Source organism: Falco cherrug, chromosome 8, assembly GCF_023634085.1.
Source record: "Falco cherrug isolate bFalChe1 chromosome 8, bFalChe1.pri, whole genome shotgun sequence".
NCBI lineage: Eukaryota > Metazoa > Chordata > Aves > Falconiformes > Falconidae > Falco > Falco cherrug.
In genome coordinates this window covers 20,159,192-20,179,146 of record NC_073704.1, presented here as the reverse complement: position 1 = coordinate 20,179,146, position 19,955 = coordinate 20,159,192, and the positions used below count along the sequence as shown (strand labels likewise).

Sequence of the window (19,955 nt, the reverse complement as noted above, 5' to 3'; positions counted from 1 at the left end):
ATAATTTCAAATAATTTGACAGTTCTTCAGAATGTTGAATTTAGATAGGAAGGCTAGAAATGTTTGTTTCCTGTGACCTGTTTTTCTTTAGTTTTATGTTCCTTCTGCCATCCCAAACACAGCCATCTGCTATCAGCTGTTCACACTTTCCTGTCAAATTTATGGTCCAGTCAGTCCATACGCTTTTGCCTGTGAGTAGCATTACTTTTCTGAATAATTCTGTTGTCAGTAAGGAGACTGCACTGAAGCATAATTACCCATATGCATAAACATGTGCAGGGCTGTGGCCTTAAATTGTGAGGTCTCTGGGCTGGGAAGCTGACCTGTTTTATTTGTCTATAAAGTGTCACCTATGCTTGAGACACTGTGTACACAGCATTAATTTGGAGCAGCTGCCGGAGCAGAGGCGGCAAATGAGCTTTTGTTTCTGAAGCAGACCTGGCAAAGAGCAAAAAGTTAGAACTAGCTTTGCCACCCTCCTGATTTGCAGGAGTGACTGATTTCCTTTCCCTTGAGCTTTCTCTAAATAAAATGTGTGCAAGAGGGTGCAAAAGATGTCTCTGGGATGGCAGGAAATCACACAACAGTGACAAGGTTGAAACAAGAGCAAAAGGTCAGCAGAAGAGTTCAGGCACTTGTATCAGGGAAGGAACTGGCAGGCCACTGGAAGGATGGACTTTATTTCGTGTCCCATGGGTAACCCCTGCTCGTGACTCACGGAGCTGGAGAAAGAGCGTTCTTGTTCACTCACAGAGAGCTTTGTAGGCTGGCTGTTGCTGAAAGGTGTGCTTGAAGCCTGCCCCCTCCTAAACGCAATGCCTTCTGTAAACATAGGTTGTCACGGTCTTGTCAGTGCTTGCGTTTGCAGTTACGGGTGGTGAGGAGATGTAAAACGAAGCAGGCAGTTTCAGCAAAGGCTCTGTGCAATATCCCTTATGCAATATGTAGAAAAATGTTGGTGTCTTCATCTCTCATTTGGAGAATAGCTGCAACCAAACAGTGCCAGACATTTCTGGTCAAATGATATCTCAAAATGTTAATCAGATTAGCTGCACAGTCAGGAGAGCTCGGGGCGAAATTGTGTCTTTGTGTTTGTTACAGAAGGGACTGGGATAAAGGCGTTTTGGCAGTTGTCAGTGCTCGGTGTATTACAGGTGCATTTCCCAGCCCTGGACGTGTAATGTGCGGGCTCCATCTCAAAAAGCCCTAAGGGCTGGAGGCTCCCAGAGGACACCGTATGTTCTGGTACTGTTGTTAGAGTGTAATTTTGGAGGTGTAATTTTCACCAGTAACCCAAAAATCTCTTATCTCTCTCTCTTTTTTTTTTTTTTTTTTGAGGTGGGGCTTGTTTTATTCAAACCTGTCTCTTTCATTTTATGCTGGTAAGTTTGCTTTTGTTAATAGCAAGTATAGTAACTTTTGCTGGTAACGAAAACTACTTTGTCTAAGCTGGTGCAGGCATGCAGATGGTTCTGGAGGATACTGTGTCCTGCAGTCCTACTAAGGACCTGAGGCTTCCTGATCTTACACCATTAAAAAAAGATGCCTAAAATTAGTGATTATTCATGCATTTAGATGATAGCGTTTCTTGGAATTCGCTATGGGCATAAGCTTTTATCGCTGTGAAATCTCCAAGAAGGACGTTCTGTTCCCCTGGCAGCAGACATGGGATCATCTCTTGAAACTGCTGACACCGGTCTTGGCATAGGCTGCAGAATTTCACATACTGTAACCTAGATAAATTACCGTGTACTTGTGCTTTGTTACAACATGCGAACAGAACTGAGTCACTCGGGAAGAGACATTTACCATGGCCAGGTTTTTCCACATCCTCGCGCGGAGCAGTCCTACCTTGCCGCAAGCGCCGGCAGCACGCGTGGTGCGTGCCAGGTTGCCGCTGCCCGCCTGCAGGAAGGCTGCCGGCCCGGCCGGCATCGCGCGCTGTGTGCGTGGCCATCGCAGCAGGAGAGCTGGCATGCCAGGGCGTGCCTGCGCTCCTAGGCAAGCTCGGAGCAGAGGGCACGCTTCCCAGCCATCGGTGCGCTTCGCTCGCGTCGGGGAAGGCAGCGACACGCCTGCCTTTCACAGAGCCGCTTCCAAGGTGTTCGGAAAACGTCAGTATCGCTCTGAAGAGTATTTTTAGTCATTTCTGTCTCCCAGCTGCTCCTAATAGCTTGTGCAAATTATGCAAACATTTGCGCAGCCTGTTGGAGTGTGAGTTCCCAGGCTCTTTTCCCTACTGTTCCCCACGGATTATACTATAGCGTGTTTGTGGTGACAGGTTCTGGTTTTGGGGTGTTTGAGCATGAGTGAGAAAGTCCGTAAGTCCTCAGAGCATATGCATTAATGAAAGCTTTTCTCTTCACAGGTTTTGCTGTGGTATATTTTGTCATTATGAGATGTCGTCTACAAGTGCTTCATTTGTGCAAATTAGATTTGATGACTTGCAGTTTTTTGAGAACTGCGGTGGAGGGAGTTTCGGGAGCGTCTACCGAGCCCGATGGATTTCTCAGGACAAGGAGGTGGCTGTAAAGAAGCTGCTCAAAATAGAAAAAGAGGTAAGAGTGTACTTTTCATTCACTTTGCTGTGGAAACAAGGACAGAAATTATTTTCTGGTGTCTCCTGTCCTCTAGCTAATGGAGGCAAACTACCTTGGGCTGTTTGTTTGTTTAATTACAAAAACCCCATAACTGGATGATGTTACAGTAAAGGCACACTGAGGGAGCCTCAGCTGAGGATGCCGCTGATTTAAAGCATTATTATACTGTTTATTGCCCTCTCCCACTTTTCTTGTTTAGTAGCTCCTCTCTGCTGTGATCCTAAGGAGGAGAGCTAGCTGCACCTGTGGAGCTAGTAATTTCTCTTTAATACTGCTGGGCATGTTGCTAGATAGGAAGAGGTAGCGTTCACTGTCTTTGCCTGCTTCCATTTTCTCCCGTTTACATCTGGTCTTCTAAGCTCTGTGGTTTGTATCTGTACGTTCATGTGTGTTGCTTGGAGTTGTCTCTTCCCTGGCTGCTGCAGGTTGTGATCTGGAGCTCCACTAGCTCTGAGATAATCATAGCCGTGCTTCAGCTTGGTCTCACCTTGCAGTGAAGTTTAAGCCTGACTGTTCTACCAGTCACCTTCCCACACGGCATCCTGTGCACCTGAAAAGGCAGACAGGTCCTTGGCAGTCCTGTGGGAAAAGGCAGAATGAACTTACTGCACATTTACCAACTAAGGTTGGTTTGAGTTTGTGGGGGTTTTCTTTTTTTTTTTTTCTTTTTTTTTTTTTTAAGAAGACTTTTAGGTTTACCTAAAAATACCTCCTGATCCTCAGCTTTGTACAGTCCTAGCAGAGACACACTGTGTGTGGTCCTCACGGCGCTCCAGCGTGCCTGCTGCTCACCACTGCTGATGCAGCAGCGAGAACACACCAGTGTAGTGATGGGCTGCACAGTTACTGGACAGATGTTCCAGCACGTTTATATCCAACTTGTATACAATATTCTCGAAGTGTTTGAAGAAGATAGTTATAAGCTTGAGGACGGCAGGGCAGTGCTAGGCATAACATGCTTGGTAAATAATCAGACACCGAAGTTCATCCATCCACTGCTGCTGCAGCTGAGTTAGCATGATTACATCATGCTTTGAGGTGGGATAGGCATGTTTGATTGTGATTGAGCAAGTTGCTGTCTAAAATAATGTGGCTTATGATTTTTCCAGGATGGTTGGAGATGTACACCTTCAGTCCAATATTCATTTGTACCATTCTCTTTGATTCTACTATTTGTTAATACCAAAAGATATACAAAGACAAGTAAAATTGGTGCTATGCGGTATTGTAATGTGCTCCTTAAAAATCAACTGGCTGGCAGATCTTGGTACTGGTCAGTGAAGTATCTTTATTGAATAGGTGTGTTTGTGGTGGGATTTTGCAGGAGTCTGCTAAACCAGTTGCTAGATACTTCAGGCATTTTGAAAGAAAACTTAAAAACAGTATTACTGCATCTTGTGATGGCATAAACCTTAGTGGAATGGGAAATGATAGAGAAAGTAGGACCGTCATATGTTTTGCTTGACACAGTTGGGACATTCAAGAAAGATATAAACGGCCAAATACAATGTTTAGCTTGTAGTAATGAGGCATACAGGTTGCATGCTAGGAAAAGGAAACTGCTGGAAAGAATTTGGTACAATGTAAGGGTTTATTTAGTAATTCGTAAGACTTGCAGCTCATGAAGAGCTCCTATCATGGTGCTGTTAAGTAAGTTAGGTTAATGTCTTTGCATATCCAAGTGAGGATCAAGTCATTTGTAAGAACCAGGCGTCTTATCTTGGTTATGTGGCGCTGGGGAAATGGGCGTTAGGCAGTAGGTGCAGTCCTGGTTCTGCTGTGTTTAAAAGAATGTCAACCAACTGGAGGGGCAGCCCAAGGTGGACTGCAAAACACAAGGAGTGGAAGGCAGGGGGGCTGTGGATGGGTGCGTGTCGGAAGGGTGTGATGCACATCATTCAACAGGATGACTTGACAGAAGGGGAGCAAGTGCCTTCCAGCACAAAATTGTTTATTTTCCTTCAGACTGATCATCACTTGCAGCTTAAACTCAACAAGACAGGTTATAGTTGGAACAGTTTGTTGTGGGCACCTTCTCTCGAAAGTTTTCTGGGGAGACAGCAGATAGGCAAGTAGTGATGCCTTAAGTAAGTCTGGCTAGTTTTGCCAGAACTTGTCTGTCAAAAACCTTAGGAATTAAAAAGTAAAAGCTTGTTTAAAAAAAGTACATTTTCATATGAAGAAAATGCTGGACTCATTTAATCTAGTGCAAAAAGTTACTGCATGAACAAATGGTTGGGATCTGAAGCCAGACAAATTAGAATGGGAAATAAAGCACAAATTACAAGGAGTGAGGATGACTAACGCTTGAAGCAGACTACAGACTGAAAGAGCAAAGGTGGAGAATCCTTTCCGTCTCTTCATGTCTTCACGTTGAGATGTCTTTTTGGACAGTGGTTTTTGTCAAGTTGTTGAGCTCAACACAAGAGCAGCTTGCTGAAGTGTAGTGGCCCATGATGTACTAGAGGCCAGCCTCTGTGGCCTGAAGGTCTGTTCTGACCCTCACGGCTGTTGAGTTGTTTACACATGTAGTATGTTTGTCTGTAGTGTTGACAGTAATGAATGTCTGTGACTGAACTGTCCTGAAAGTCACGGTGAGTCAATGGCTTTTCTGATAACAATAGAAAAATAACTTGCCATAACTGTATGTATCTGTTTAGTAGATATTTGGATGGTTTCCATTTAGTCCAGAAAATTAATTATTACTCTTCCTGGTTTGTTTGAAAGGAAGTATCCTTGTAACTCTATGACTGATTGTCTTGTGTTTCTGTTAACTGCTGCCAATAATCCATAACAACTGATTAAAGGGAAAACAGGACAGTTGGGAAAAGCTTGCTCAGAGGAATTTCTTGCTAGCCTCGTCCAAGGGCACAAGCCAAGTCAATAGAGCTGTGGTATCATTCTGCAAATATGTTGTATCTGTGTTTCATTTTATTAAACAAGCCAATCGAAACCAGCAAAGATCCTGAAGACTTCATATTAGCCAAGTGGCTAACAAGTTCTAACATGTGAAACAAAGCAATTTTTGTTTCAGTATATAGCAGCATATCGAACTAAAATGTAGGCTCGGGAAAACTTACAAATACTTGGAAGGGTGTTGCTCAGACAGATTTCTTCAAAACTTTACAGTCTCAGAAATGGGAAGACATCTGCAAGGCATTAACTTTTTACAGACAGGCATTAAAATGTGACTGTATGGGAAGAGGTGCATGTTTATGTGAATAAGGTACAGCTAAATAGGTCTGCTGACAAAAATAAATGTGCTGCAAGGCCTTGATTAGAGTATCAGATTTGAAAACTCTGGACAAGACTTCTGCTGGTTAAGTAAACCATAGGAGTGTGTCTGGAGTGATTAAATAACAGCAAAACCAAAATTAAATTGCTATTTTACTATCCAGTCCAAGCACTTTAACAGTTTTAGGTTTTAAGCAAGGAACAGGAATTCCATGTGAATTGTTTTATGGAAAATCAGACCATCGGCATGATGTTTATGATGCATGTGGCAGGAGTAGAAATGCCTCCTGTAGTACAATGCGTGCTTGCTCCTTTTGCCCTAAGTGATAATTATGTGTACTCACTGAAGAAAATCGCACACCTACTACTCGGGAAGTTACTTGGTATTTTTGTGAATGATTTATATGAATTACTGGATAAGCCTGTAATTTGGCACCCACCGGAATGGATGGGAACGATTGGGCCCAAAGGCCTTGCTGTGCAAATTGCTGGCAGCTCTTTTGACTTCATTATCTTGAGCAGATAACTGGAGGAGTGAAATGTTACGGATGTTGCTTTATGCCTGGCCATGTTAGCTTTTCACTGAGTAGCACTCACCTCTTTTGATTGTACCTCTCTGAAGCTCACCTCTTGCTTCTCACTGCTTTTGAAGGCTGTGCTTTCGGTGGCTGGTTTTTGGCAGCTGGCATCTGATCTAGGCTGTAGTTCTTCACCAGGAGACTTATTACTGCTGCAATTTTACCTGAAACTTGAATTTAATTTTAATGTCACTGCTCTGTGGAAGTACTCCCTGATCCATGAACTGTCTCTGTGCTATGGATGAACAGCAGTATTGCACCTGATTTGCTTGCTTCAGCTGTTACAACCGTGGTACTTCGGTAGGAGTTTGTTTGGTTTCATGCAGTACAGCTGTTCCTGGATTCCTTCAAAATGCTGGTTGGTGGTCTGTGCAAACTGCAGGAAGGTGGTGGAAAAAAACCCCAGTAAAATGTAACTGTAATCTAGTTAGGAAATACTTCTGGTCAACTGACAGAACTGACTTCTGCATGAAAGATGTTAGATTGAATAGGATTAACTACTCATGCTTTTTGTTCAGTCATGTCTGTGCGATGCATTTGAGTTTTATGAGACTCAAAAATAAAAACATGTTTTTACTAGTTCTGATGCTATATTGCTGGAAGTCTTGACTACCATAGAAATAAATTTTATATTTTTAGGTTTTCTTGTATGTAGTATGTGTGCAATAAGCTTTAGGGGATCTTTTAATGCTTCATAAAATTTTTTGTACATATATATAATGCAGGGGAGTATAATGCAGCTTGTTCACTTTTTCAATTTTATGATCCACTTCTGGAAGGGACTGTCCAGAACACATGGATTGTGCCCGTACCTTCCAAAGGGGATGAGTTAAGTATAACCACGTGCATGCCATTGGACTTACCTCACTCATGTCTGTAGTCCTAAAACAGAGCATGTGGTAATTTTAATGTGGGTCATAAGAGTAAGGACTGGGAATGACTTTCAAGAGTAATAAGAAAAACAAGAGAGTAAAACAGGGCAAAACAAACCAAACTGAAACTGATACTTAGCCCTGACAGGACTAAAAATAGTAGATGTTCTTTTTGCTCACAATTTGTATCTGGTATTGGTGCTTGGGTGCCAGCCTTGGCTGTAGCGAAGGACAATTTTGATGCTTTTTAACTATTTTATTAGCTCTTTCTAGGAGCTCCTACTCCTTTACCCCCCTCATGTCTGACTTGGTGAGTATTGAGAGTGGTTCAAGGTAATATCTGCCAGGAAATGTCTGGATTTACCTGGTTCCAGCTCGGAGCAGGGGGATGGCAAACCCTGTGTTTCCCACCTGTGGTCCTTTCGTGCAGGTGCTATTGCTAATGAACAGTGAGAGAGGGCTTAGAGTGCGTGCGGTATAAGGGTCCATAAGGTGCAGGAGTCAAATATATGAACTTTCCAGACGTATCTGTGCCTATATTGGAAAATTACAGACTTCATGAAAAAATGAAAGGTTGTACATCCCCAGAGTAAGTGATCTTATGGGAACCCTTCCAGCTCCATATTCATTTAAAGAAATACTGCTATATCATGTTAACAGCTGAAAGGAAATAAAACTGCATTTATTATACCAGAGGGGTGTCTGAAGATGTCTTTGTTTCTTTTTTACGGAGTCATTATTTTGCAGGCTTTTCTGTTTCTTTTTTATATTTTGGTAAAGGAAATGGCATAGAGCACTCCTCCTGGTGCTGACTGGCATATTCCCGAACAGTATCAAGAGGACACTCGGTACCCTTTGTAGACTGTGGAAGTTGTCAGAATGGGTTCAGATGCTCCAGCTGTTGCATAATATGTATCTTGCAGAATAAATCGTTTTGGATAGGGCAGACTTCTGCAATAAATCTCTGCTTTTGAGTTTGCCCTACTCTCGGCTTTCATTCAAGGGGGATTTTCTGGAGGCCTTGATTTTGTAAATGAATGTCATGTTTTCAGATGTCAAGAAAGTCACTGCATTAGATTTTCTTAGTGGGTGCTTTGCATAAGACTGTATAGTAAGTGTTGAGGGGTCTATGTGTTGCAAGCAAAATGATACCAAAACTCCATTGGTATTTGGGAGATACCAGTATAATGTAAGACAATGTAATATTGCTGAAGAACAGGCTTCAGTTCCGTTTTCTCTGCTTCAAGAAGAAACTTAATTCCACTCTGTCTCTGCTCCCCCAAAAAGATCTTAAAAATTTAACAATCCAGGCACAGAAACATGCTTTGTCTATATTTTGCTACATTTTATTGTAGCAGATTTTTTTACTTGTGTAAAACATTTTTATACCACACTTTTCATTAGATGAGTTAATGTTTTTCACAGTTGCTTCATGTAAATAATGAGTATTTGTAGCACAAGTTGTGTGGCTTACTGAGGTTTTTTGACCAGCTTCATTTGAGATTCTTACTTACAAAGGCTTGTGTATACTCGTTCTTTTAAATCAAGCCAGTTTTGGCTTAATTTGATTTAGACATCATCTTCAATGAAACTGGCATGTCAGGGCGCAGGCTGGCAGTCTGTGGCTTCAAAAGTTATTTTGAGTCAGTTGAGACATAGTGACTGTCAGCATTGTCATCTTAGCTTGCAATAAATGAGAAGCAATTTTGCAAGTGCTGGGAAGCTGGCTGTAGTCATATTTTAGAAGTTACCTTATCCTTTTTTTTTATCAGCTAAACCACCATATTTTGTACTGAAATTGTAAATAATTAAGCACACATCCTTCTGTTGACTGGTGTGCAGAACAGTGACTACATAAAAAAAACTTGATAAACAGGTAAATTAATAAGCTAAGATGCACCAGATATATCTGTTGTTCCCTATCACTTGACTCTTCAGTTGCCCTAAACTTTGTCCAGGTGAAGCAAAATTACCTTGCATGTGCTGCTGGTCAAGTTGCCATAGCTTGGTTGAGGCACAGGAACGTACTGTGTGCCTGATCCCTGGGTTAGGAATATCTCTGTGAGGTCTGGGGCCTCTTACCTCAATTATCTTTAATTTTGTTTTTACAGAAGGTGCAACAAGTTTTTATGCCAGCATTCTACAAATTATGGATAAATGTTGTTTAGAATAGGAGAAAAAAACTGTCTCTGATTATTTAGAAAGCACTCTTTCTTATCCTTTTTGCTATCCACAGTACGCAGCCTGTTAGGGTATTATTAAATATTATTTAGTTTCAAAATTAAATGCCATTGTGTCTTGTCTTAATTATTGTGTCAATTTGCTGCAAGTTTTTGTTTGACAGTGGGTTGCTCAAGTGGCCAGTAGATACCTAACCACAATTAAAGGGGATTTTTCCTAGTTCTTTATTTTGCTCTAGATATGTTTCTCCCTTTTCTGTTTTCTTTTTGCATGGGCTCAGTTATTATTTATAATTTGGAGGAGAGGTTCTGTTGCTTATCTCTCTGCCAGCAACCCTTGACATCAAACGGCAGCTCTTCTGTTTCCCCTCCCACGACATTCTCTGACCTCGAGCTTCTGTTAAAGTGATCAACTGCAAAATGGTATTTTTGGATGTATAAGCTGTCCTGAAGCTTTGCTGTAGAACTCTCATGGATATGGAAGAGAAGCTTTTCTGTCAAGGTGGTGTTTTAGGCTGTTGCAGGCTCAAGTAATCGAGGGTTGGTTCAAGTTAGTCTTATCTCTTCATTTGTCTGACTACATAGTTTTCTTAAAACAAGGTTACAGTACAAAATTGCGTGGCAGGTGAGATCTAGTGGTAGCTTTAGAGTATGGTAAGTGTGTGTTTGAGTCTTGGGTGCTTTGAGGGACAGCTGACAATCTGTCTGTGACATGCATTGAAGTCTCTTGGTGTTGCAGTCCCTGTGGACACTAATTAAATAATTTTCACTCAACTGCAGCATATGGAATTATTGTTTCTGATACTACCAAAGTTGCTTTTGAGGTGTGTGGAAGTATTGTTTGAGTCTAACACAGTTTCTGGCTTGTTGAACGCCTGTGTGATGGTACAAATTAAGTTAGGGATCTGTGCTGGAGTTGATGTGATCTGTGTCTGGGGTCATCAGTCTTGTGGAGGCTGTTTTTCACAGAGGTATCCGAAACCGAGCACTGAGGCCACAGTCTTTGGTTGGGGACCCCAAAGTACCTGCCATGCACATGGCAGCAATGGAATTTTGAACAACATGTTTCGCCCTCTTAAGAGGGCAGTAAAACACTGAATAGGACTAGGTATGTCCTCCTTTACTTGCCTTCCCCGCCCTTAATTTTTGACTGGCTTTGCATGAGTTGCATAAGGGTCTGGGGCACAAGATTACTTGAAAACGTTGAAGAAGAATATATAAAAATATATATCCTAACTTTAAGGGAAGCATAAAAATAAATCTTTTTAATTGTAATGATGCAACTAGGACTGTAAAAGTTACTTCACATTTACCTACTGTCACTTGTTAAGGTGCTGATAGAAAAAGTTTTCCTTTTTAAGTGGGCAGTATAAACAGTCACAAAGAAGCATTCGGACCTGTTTATGTTAGCTGAAAGCTGCAGAGGAGCCCAGGGAACAGCTTCAGCCTTAACTCTTTCTCTCGTACTCAATTAATTGCACTTACACACTGGGGAGATGGGGCCAGTAAGGGCAATACAGAGCTGCTGTCTGACCCAACTGCCTCCAAGCTGCCCTGTTTGTCTCCTAAAATGTGTTTCATCTGTTAGTGCTCAGCTACTGGGGAGGGATCCAGTTTGCAAATACATGTTCATTTATTAGATTAATGTTTAGTGAACCTCCATTCTGCATAATTTCTATTCAAGAAAGCTGGCTCCACTGGGAAACTGGGGGACTCGAGTAACGGTGATGGTTCCTGTGCCTCCTCTGTGTCCCCTGCAGCTATGGTGCCTGGTGAGCGGGGCAGCCCATGGCACACAGGAGGGACCCCCTATGGCTGCAGCTCCTTGGCGACATAGTGCCTGGACCCTGGATGTCACTGGAAGGGGACAGTTGCCACACATCTTCTGCTTCGCTTCTTCTGACTCTAGTTGCTCATTTATTTTACTCCATAACCTCTGAAAATTGAAGTTTCTTATGGATAAATGTTGTAAGTAGGGGAGAGAAAAAAAAAAAGTGTCGTGATACGCAAAACCCGCAGGTGTGTATCAGGCACTTGAGTTTACAGCAGCCAGATTGAAAATAAGCATGGTTTGTAAAAGCCCTTGAGCTGCTGTAGGAGAAGCGAGGAAGCTGTTAGTAGGTGCAGGAAGGCAACGTGTAGTTGCTTTGTACAGAGTTCATCTTTCGGAAGGTAGAAAAACCAAGAGGCAGGCATGCAGGCTGGGTGGGTGTCAGCCTTTCGATGGAAGCTGAAGCTCTCTGCAAGTTTTTATCTGGCACAGGCAGAGTAGGAGAGGTGAGTAGGTGGTTGTTCTGGAAACTTGTTAGAATAATCTAGTTGCTGCACCCTCGGGTGAGTGAGCAACATTTTCTGAGAGGGTATCTTTTCCTTTTCCTTGGAAGAATCACAGAGCAGAGAAAATGTAACTGTGCAGTTAGAGGGGGGAAAGCACAGAAATCATTCATTCTGTGTCTAATTGTATAATAACCTTAATTTTAGTAATGTCAGATGAATTTGCGGCAGTTGTATCAAAGATGATGGCTTATAAGTAGTGATTGGTGGGTTTCCTTTTCAGTGAACTGTGTACTTTTAATCTCCTAAACCATGGGAAAAGCTTTTTTACTTTTGACTTCTATGCAGTGTGTCTGTGTGTGCTGGGCTGCTACATGTGATGCAAGTATGTAGCAACAGATGGCTAACATTTGGAGCTGTTGAATTGCTCTTCCTTTTGGATGTTGCCTTGCTAGTACCCCCTGTAAGAGTTTGCAAGGGCCCTAAAGGCATGTATGAGATCCAGAACCCCACTTACTGGGGCCACACATTTCGGAGGTCTGCTCTTAACTTTTGCTTTTTTGGTCATTTATGTATTTATACCAAAGTCTTTGTTATTGTAAAGTCTTCTCTCCCTGCCAGTGACCCATCTGTCCTGAGCAGAAGTTGGCAGTGGTGTGGTTTCTGGCACCGTCCCCCAAGTGGTTTACTCTGTTCCCATTGCAAACAGCTTCCCTGTTGGTGCTACGGTTCTGGACAGAGTCCTGCGATTTGTCATGGACTAGGAATAAAGCTCTGTTCTCCCAGGGTAAACAAGCATATTGTTACTTAATAAATCTGAAATCCGAATGATGAAACCTCTTGCCTTTTCATTACTCTTGTTTCTGTGCTGTCCTGTGAGAAGGGAGAGATTCCCTGCCCATTACGGCTGTTACAGAGACGAATGTGGAGTAACAGCACTAACAGGGTGCCTGGCTCAAGAAATTCAGGGTGAGTGACACTTGATTCTGTAACAACACTGGCATCGGCTGTTAGCTCAAGTGACATGGTCGTTGCCTTGAAACTGTGACCTGAGTTCCCTTTCTGGGAAAGAAAAAAACCCGCAGACCCATTTCAAAGACCAGGGCAGCTGCTTTGTTTGTCTTTTAAAATCTGTATCTCTGCCTTTTTGCTTGGTCAGTGTTTAGAACCATTAAAATGTAAACGTGACATGGGGACTGAGATCCTGCAGCTAGAGCTCCTTTATAATTACATATTCAGCCACAACTGTACAAAGGAAAATGAGAGTCCCTTTTCCTTTATATACCGTGTTTCAGTTTTGCCTTAGGTTTAAATTGGCATTTTGGACTGTGTTCACTGGAGCCACTGAAGAGCTTATCAGAAAAGGAAGGAAACAGAGGGAGGGAAAGAAAGATTTCCAAATGACAACCTTTTGAATAGTCCAAGTTCAATCCCTAAAACAAAAAGTGGAATCTTTTTTTTTTCTAAATAATGTGCTCTACAGTCTCACCTCTCATCTTGAGAAACATGAAAGAGCAAGTTAAAGAGATGACCCAAATCACAGAGTTCCTTTGAAAGAAGAAATTCAGCTGTTTTGAACACTTACAATCAAAGGAAGTGGTTTCCCTAATTACATGAACTATGTGAAAGCTCTCAGAATAGCTCTTCCACCCCAGGATTCCTTGCACTTTAGAAGTTTGCATAAAAGCTCACATGGAGAATCAGATGCAAAGTGTTTGATTCAAATTTTATTAGGCAGAAGTGAGCATACATTCCTATCTCTGGGTTTGACAGCTGGTTGGGTTTGGACCACCGTCCAGGGTTTGATGGATTTCAGTCTTGTACTTTAAAATCTTTCACTCTTCAGGTTCTCTGGTGAGACACCCCTTTCAAGAGAAAAGTAGAAATGAAAAAATGGAGAAGGGGTAGAGGGGTCCCTTTGTGAGCTTTCTGTTGAGGATTCTTCTTAGGCTGTTCATGGTTGTGAAAATCCATCCCTGTACACAGCGTTTAAAAGAATGAGGAATTTTAATTCCTCTCATTTTAAAGAAGCTGTGTATCTTAAAATATATATTTGGAAGATCTGGGATCTGAATTCTACGACTTCAATGTTATTCTAGCACCACCATTTACTTCAACCCATCAGAATTCTGAATTCACTAGAGACTTTGAACAAAACCCCAGTATTTTCAGAAGGTTATTACACCTTGTGTTTCTTTTTGTGCATATAAAGGTATGTTAGTCTAAACTAAAAAGCGAGGACGTTATGAAAAGATGCAGGACACTTCTAAAGGCTTAAAAGCTCTGTTCCTAACAATTTCCTTTTCAAAAAAAGAGGTTTGCTTTTTTGCTGGTTTGGGAGTAGTGGGAGCAAGCAATGGAGAGCTTGAAGCAGTATCAAGATAATTTTCGAATGTAGGCACCTGAAGTTAAGTGCATCATTGGCCTAACTGAAATGCTCAGTTTTTGCCAAATTTTGGCAGAGTAGGGTATAATTTTTTTTTTGCTCTGTAGGAGGTGTTTTTATTTCTCAAACAGTTTATTAGCTAAAAATGTAGTTAGGTTTTTAGCAATTTATGAGCATTCATCACAAAATTATCTGTCCTGAAAGTGCTAAAGACAGGTATCTAATCTTTACCCAGCTAAAACTAAAAACGATTCTTCCTTTCCAAACCATCTCTGAAACTAACAATGTAGTACTGTCCCTGTGGATACAATATGGAATAATTCATGGTTGAATTATTAATAAATAATACTTGCAAGGTTTGCAGTTATATGTGAGACCATCACACTTGCTCTGCACAACAGTGATCACCAAATGGGTTTATATTCTCCACTCAGAGCCAACTATGGTAATTATATCCAGATTTGATAAAGATAGAGATAATTGATGAAATGGGCCTTGAAGAGAAATCTCTAAGCCCTCCGAACTGCAGCAGTTCAAACTCAGGAAGGCAGGCAGGCAGTGACTGCCTTGTGGAGATACAGGATCAGCTGAAAGCTCTTTATAGTAACACTGTATACTAATAACAAGATGCCACTAATTCCACCTGAAGAAGAAATGTTACTCTGGGTACCTTTTCCCTGCCAATACTGCATCTTTCTTGTAAGAGAGTTAGCCTTCCTAAGCTCCACGGTGGGGTTTTTTTTTCCTTCTCCTTTTTTTTTTTTTTTTTCCAGGCAGAAAGGACTTTCCCTGGGATCAGGGAATTGCCCCCTGTAAGTGAACACCCTCAGCAGGACAGTGGTTTTGCAAGTAAAGTGCACAGCACAGCAGCCGCATATGTGGAAGGGGAGGGGAGATGTCATGTAGCATTATAGCACTCTGACAGGGTGGAAAAAGAGTTCTGGCTGTGCCCACTAGAGAGACGTGTCTCGGGCAGCGAAGCTTTGTGATCGCTATTGCTAGAGGATGATTTTGCTTGGACGAAAGAGAATGCTTAAAGTCGTGCCACCCTTGCTTGAGCTGAAGGCGGCATGGAAAATTATATCTGCTTGTGTCTGATCCTCAGTGGGAGCTGATTTCTCCCTGAATGTAAATTAGAATGGTCCTCAGACAAGTTTTGCATACCTTTGGTCTTGGAAAATGGGAAGCTGTGGTATATGGGATGCTGTTATTCTTCCACACCAAAGGAGATGTTGCAAGTTTGAATGTGCTCTGTGCCACCAAAACAGCACGGAGCTCCTGGGCCCTGGATCCAGCTCATGTGTGCGCTCTGTTCATTGCAGTGAACCTTGCCAATCTAATCCTTGTCATACTCAGAGCATAAATCAAACAGTAATTGTGCAAGGACTACAGGTATTGCTAGAATAGGAAGAGATGCAAATTCTTTATGCTGCACTCAGGTTCAGACTGGGATTGTCATTAGCTGCAGCCTGATGCCTCCTCTTTGGCTTTTCAGGTACAGCCCATGGGAGAGAGGTTTCATTAATGGTGTGACCCTGGTCCTGAATTTGCTGTGGGCTCATGTAATACATTCCCACTTCCTCTTCGCTGTTTCATGTATTGTAGGTCCTCAGGAAGCACAGTGCAGGGTGATGGAGGAAGTAGTGCAAGTCAGCTGTTTTGTAATCACAAAATAGATGATCCCCAATTTATTAACCGGCCCTTTAAATGTTCTTAATTCCCCCTTGGGTATGTGTGTGATGCTTCTCTCATATTTATTTCTGATGTGTCTGGAATTTTTCTAACAAAGTGGTGGAAGAAAAATTCAAATTAAGTGTGAAGGTGCACATTACTGGTGTGGAAGTAGAAACTTGAAAATGGAGAAACGCTAGAGCTGAGTGTGGTTGCAAGATGTTCTTTGCCTTTAGATGTTTACCCTAAAATACACTGTGGTTACACTGTGGAACTTTATTGCAGTACTGTTATTTTTGCATTCAACTGTATTCCGTTTACCACTTTTCCTACATCTGTCATCTTCTAGAAATTTTCATCTGTTTGTGTGTGTGAGTTAGAACAATTCTCAGAAACACTTTCTACATGTTAGAGGATGAGAATTAATGGTATGTGTGATGCTGTGATTTTTCCACATTTCCAGCTCTCCTTAGAGGAAATGCTTCCGGCTTGCATGTGCTCCCTTCGACCAAACCATCACAAAGCTGGAGCAGGTCTCAGGCTTTGTGTTCTCAGTTTGGCTCATTATTCAGTTTAGCTCTTTCTGGTGGGTTTGAACCACAGAGCCAAGGTTGTAGCACAGACATGGATGGAGGTTATAGTACCTCTGGTCGTTCTGTTGTAACTTTGGGGAAGGAACTGGCTTGGGATACTGCTCTGTGGTTGGAGAAGGGCAATGAGAAGGTCAGACTTTTGGCTTAATTTGGTGTCCTGTGGTGGTACAAAAACTGCGAGTTCTCTGCTCCTTTCAAGTCTGCGGCTCACAAAACTTACTGCCTCTGCCTTTGAGGGATACCAGGTTACTGTAACTAGTCTCTCTTACTCTTCTAGATAGGTTCTATCTAGATTTCCAGTTTTATACAAAGTGGATACTGATACTGATACACTGATACTGGTATTCAAGTTACTGCCTTTTTAGATGATGTATTTTGAGGCTGACCACTTCTATTCTTGTATAGATAATATGTCAACATAATTTTTTTTTTTAAGTTTTCTTTCTGAAAGCGATTTCTTAATAACAAGGATTAGAAATGAAATTATTTTGTCTTAGTAGAAAGAGCTTGAGCTACCGTGAAGGTAGGCAGAAGAATCCCAAGAAAAAAATAAACAGTTGATCTATTTTCCTATAAAGGTAAAAGCTTGAAGTTTCAGGTTTTGTTTAGTTTTAATTTTTTGACCATCACTACCCAGTAGGGGTAGCATTTGAGCCAAGTTTCTAAGTCAAATACAATTTTCAATCTTAGACAAAGAAGACTGACTTTTCTGAAAAGCAGATAGGGAATTTATGTCCTGAAACTTTAGTTTTGTTGGGAATGGAGACTCTGTTCCCTAGTGGTCTAGGTGGTAGCGTGGACGTAGCCAGAGAGCTGCTGTGGAGTTTGTTGTTCTGGCTATGGCATGATGGCATGGTTCTGGTTAAAGGGCAGTGACATGCAATTGGAGAAGGTGCAAATCAGATTTTGGTGGAGTTGGAAGTCCTGTGTTTCCAGAGGCTCTTCTTGCCAATCCCGGCAAGGTGAAAGGAAGATCTCGCTGTAACCTGAGGAAGGGTGCTTACTGCTTAAGTCATGGTAAAGAGAAAGAAGACTTGCTAAGTCACAAGAGAAAGCTTGCTGCTCGGGATTCAGGAAGGAAGGTGATCTGTCACTAATGCATAGTAAAACCAAAACTGGAAGCGGGTTCGTGATGAACCACCGTGATTCATGGTGGACTGTTTTGACAGTTGCACATAAAACCATGACGTGCATCATGCAGATAATGCATTCAGATAGTGTACAGCAGTCAGAGATTCAGATTATGGTGACAACTCATTTTCTTGAAAACCCCAGTTTTTGTGAGCTTGTGCTTATGGCATAGGTAAATGTGCCAGGAAAAATGCTTGTTGTCCATGGAGGACTCTCAGACGCTTCAGCAGGAGAACATCTGTAGCTGGCAGCTACTTTCTCTCCTTTCTTTTATGCCAGCTGGTCACAGCTAGAATTTCTGTGCTGAAAGTTTTATGTCTTTTTTTAAAGTAGGTGGTCTCTGCATAGGGGTGATTCTTTGCTTTTCTGCAGGGGCAGGTAATTTTTGAGTGATAACTGGGGAGAACCTTCCTACAGAGCTCTCATAGCCCATGTGAAAAGCAAAATCCCACATGGTTCCCCAGCAGCTGGTGTTAATATGTGAGAGAGGTAAGACATCTTGTGCTGTGTTGTTTCATGAGCAGGCTCAGCTGCCTGGTTGAAGAACTTTTTCTGGAATTGTAACAATCACTGGGATTCCAGTAAGAGAGATCCCCACCAAATTCTGTCCCTGTCATTAGGTACAGTAGGTTGGGTTTATCTGCTCTTAAGATGGGTCTGAAGTGAGTGCGCATCAAGAGCATGATGACACTTTTTCTTGGTTAAATTACAGTTTTCATGATGAAGTTGGAGAAAATACTTCAGTAGGAAGATCATAGCTGCTTTAGAGGAGTGGATCAGGATTCGCGAGTACAGCTGCTGCTGTCTCTGGTGCAGTCTGTACTAATTGCTCAGCAGAAGCCACTGTATAATGAGATGAGACTTGTTCTTCTGAGTTGTCTTATCCAGATTCCTTACTAGTACTCTGCAGGCCTCAGAAGAATCACTGCTCTGGCTGGATACGCATGGAGCAAGCCTTCCTGCAGGCAGCGTTTATTTGACGTTTCCTCTTCCGTTGCTCCTAAGCACTGCAAGAGACTTCTTGAGGGGATTGGGTTTGCCCGTCACTGTTGTACCAGAATGTCTTTTCAACAAGGTGCTGATGAGACTGAAGTGGCTTTGATCTCAGAAATAATTTCCTTGGATATTTTTCCATTGTTGGTTCTGGAAAGATGCGGGTATTGCGTATTAGCCATGATACCTGCTTACCTGTGGAGTGAGCAGGGAGTCAGTTTCATGTTTTGTTACTCCCTAGCATTTTAGAGATGTCGTGGGTTTTGTTGCTATACTGTACAGTTAAAGCAGGCTTGTGTTCATAATGATTGTGAGTAAATGGGAAAATTTCCTAACATCGAGAAGAGAAGTGATGATTGCTGAAAATAAACTGCTCTATGGGAGCTCAGGTATTTCAAGCCTGCTCTTTAGTCCACTCATCCATTGTTTCTATTCAATTGCTGGTATTGCTTTGCAGCTGGAGGCAGCTTCTTACTCTAAGTCTGGCTGAATGAAATATTTATAATATTGCAGGACATTGTTCATTTCTAAACTCTTATGCCATTACAAATACATAGTTTATGTGTGTTTTGAAGGGTTTTACTAACTGTGAATAACACTAATGAAATCCATGCTATTCCTCTTGTTCTTGGCAGATCTCCCTGTATCAGGTACTTTAATATTAAATGCTGATACAATCTCAGGCTGTATGCTGCAAAATGTAATGCTCCTGTGGGATATGTTTGGATGTTGTGGATTTCTAGCTGAAACTGGTATGAAAATGAGTTATTTTTCCATAATCTTTGTGCGTTTTCCTTTTTTTTTTTTTTTGTTTTTTGTTTCGTGGTTTTTGGTTGGTTTTTTTTGTGGTAAATGGCCATGTAGTTGTAACTTTACTTTAAAAGCTGTTTTCAGTCATCTTAACCTTACTGTAAGGATTTCCTGCAGAAAATGCCCTTGCTTAGTTTTATCATAAATGCTGCAGCTTCTGGAAACAGCCTCATCTCTCACTGATAGCAAGTTTTTAACCCCCATCATGAGGAAGACAAACACCATAAACCTGCAATTGCTTGGGTAACGCTGGGTGGGTTCCACGTGGTGCTTGTACTGGGCTGATGTACGTCAGTGGCAGGATCAAGCCAGTTAACTTGATCTAGCTCCCTCTTTCTGCGTAAGGCAGAGGGTCCACTGCCACATCACTGGAACAAATCTCCTTGTGATTTTTGGAGGGACCAGCCTGCTTTCCGTGAGCTGAGCAGGCCTTTGCAGTGATTTGATGGGCATGTTCTGAATTCACTAGACAGTACTTCTAATTCCGTAGCCTTCACATTATCTTTAAAACTGCCAAGCTATGCGCAAAGGTTGCCATAAAAAGTTGTGGTGGAGTGTAAAATTCAGTTTTCCTTTCAAATGGTCAATATCCAGTACATTTTACTAGTAACATGTCCTACGGCGTTCCTTACT

At 41.8% G+C, this 19,955-nt stretch overlaps 1 protein-coding gene across 5 annotated transcripts in view; it reads left to right on the top strand.

The window, feature by feature from the left end:
- Positions 1-19,955, top strand: part of MAP3K20 (mitogen-activated protein kinase kinase kinase 20) — a 94,160-nt gene that overhangs the window by 4,315 nt on the left and 69,890 nt on the right. For all 5 annotated transcript variants that reach the window (XM_055717715.1, XM_055717716.1, XM_055717714.1 and 2 more), the window contains one exon: positions 2,369-2,558. In XM_055717715.1, coding sequence (XP_055573690.1) covers positions 2,400-2,558 — 159 coding nt within the window. In that variant the 5' untranslated portion in view covers positions 2,369-2,399. The remainder of the gene's footprint in view (positions 1-2,368; positions 2,559-19,955) is intronic.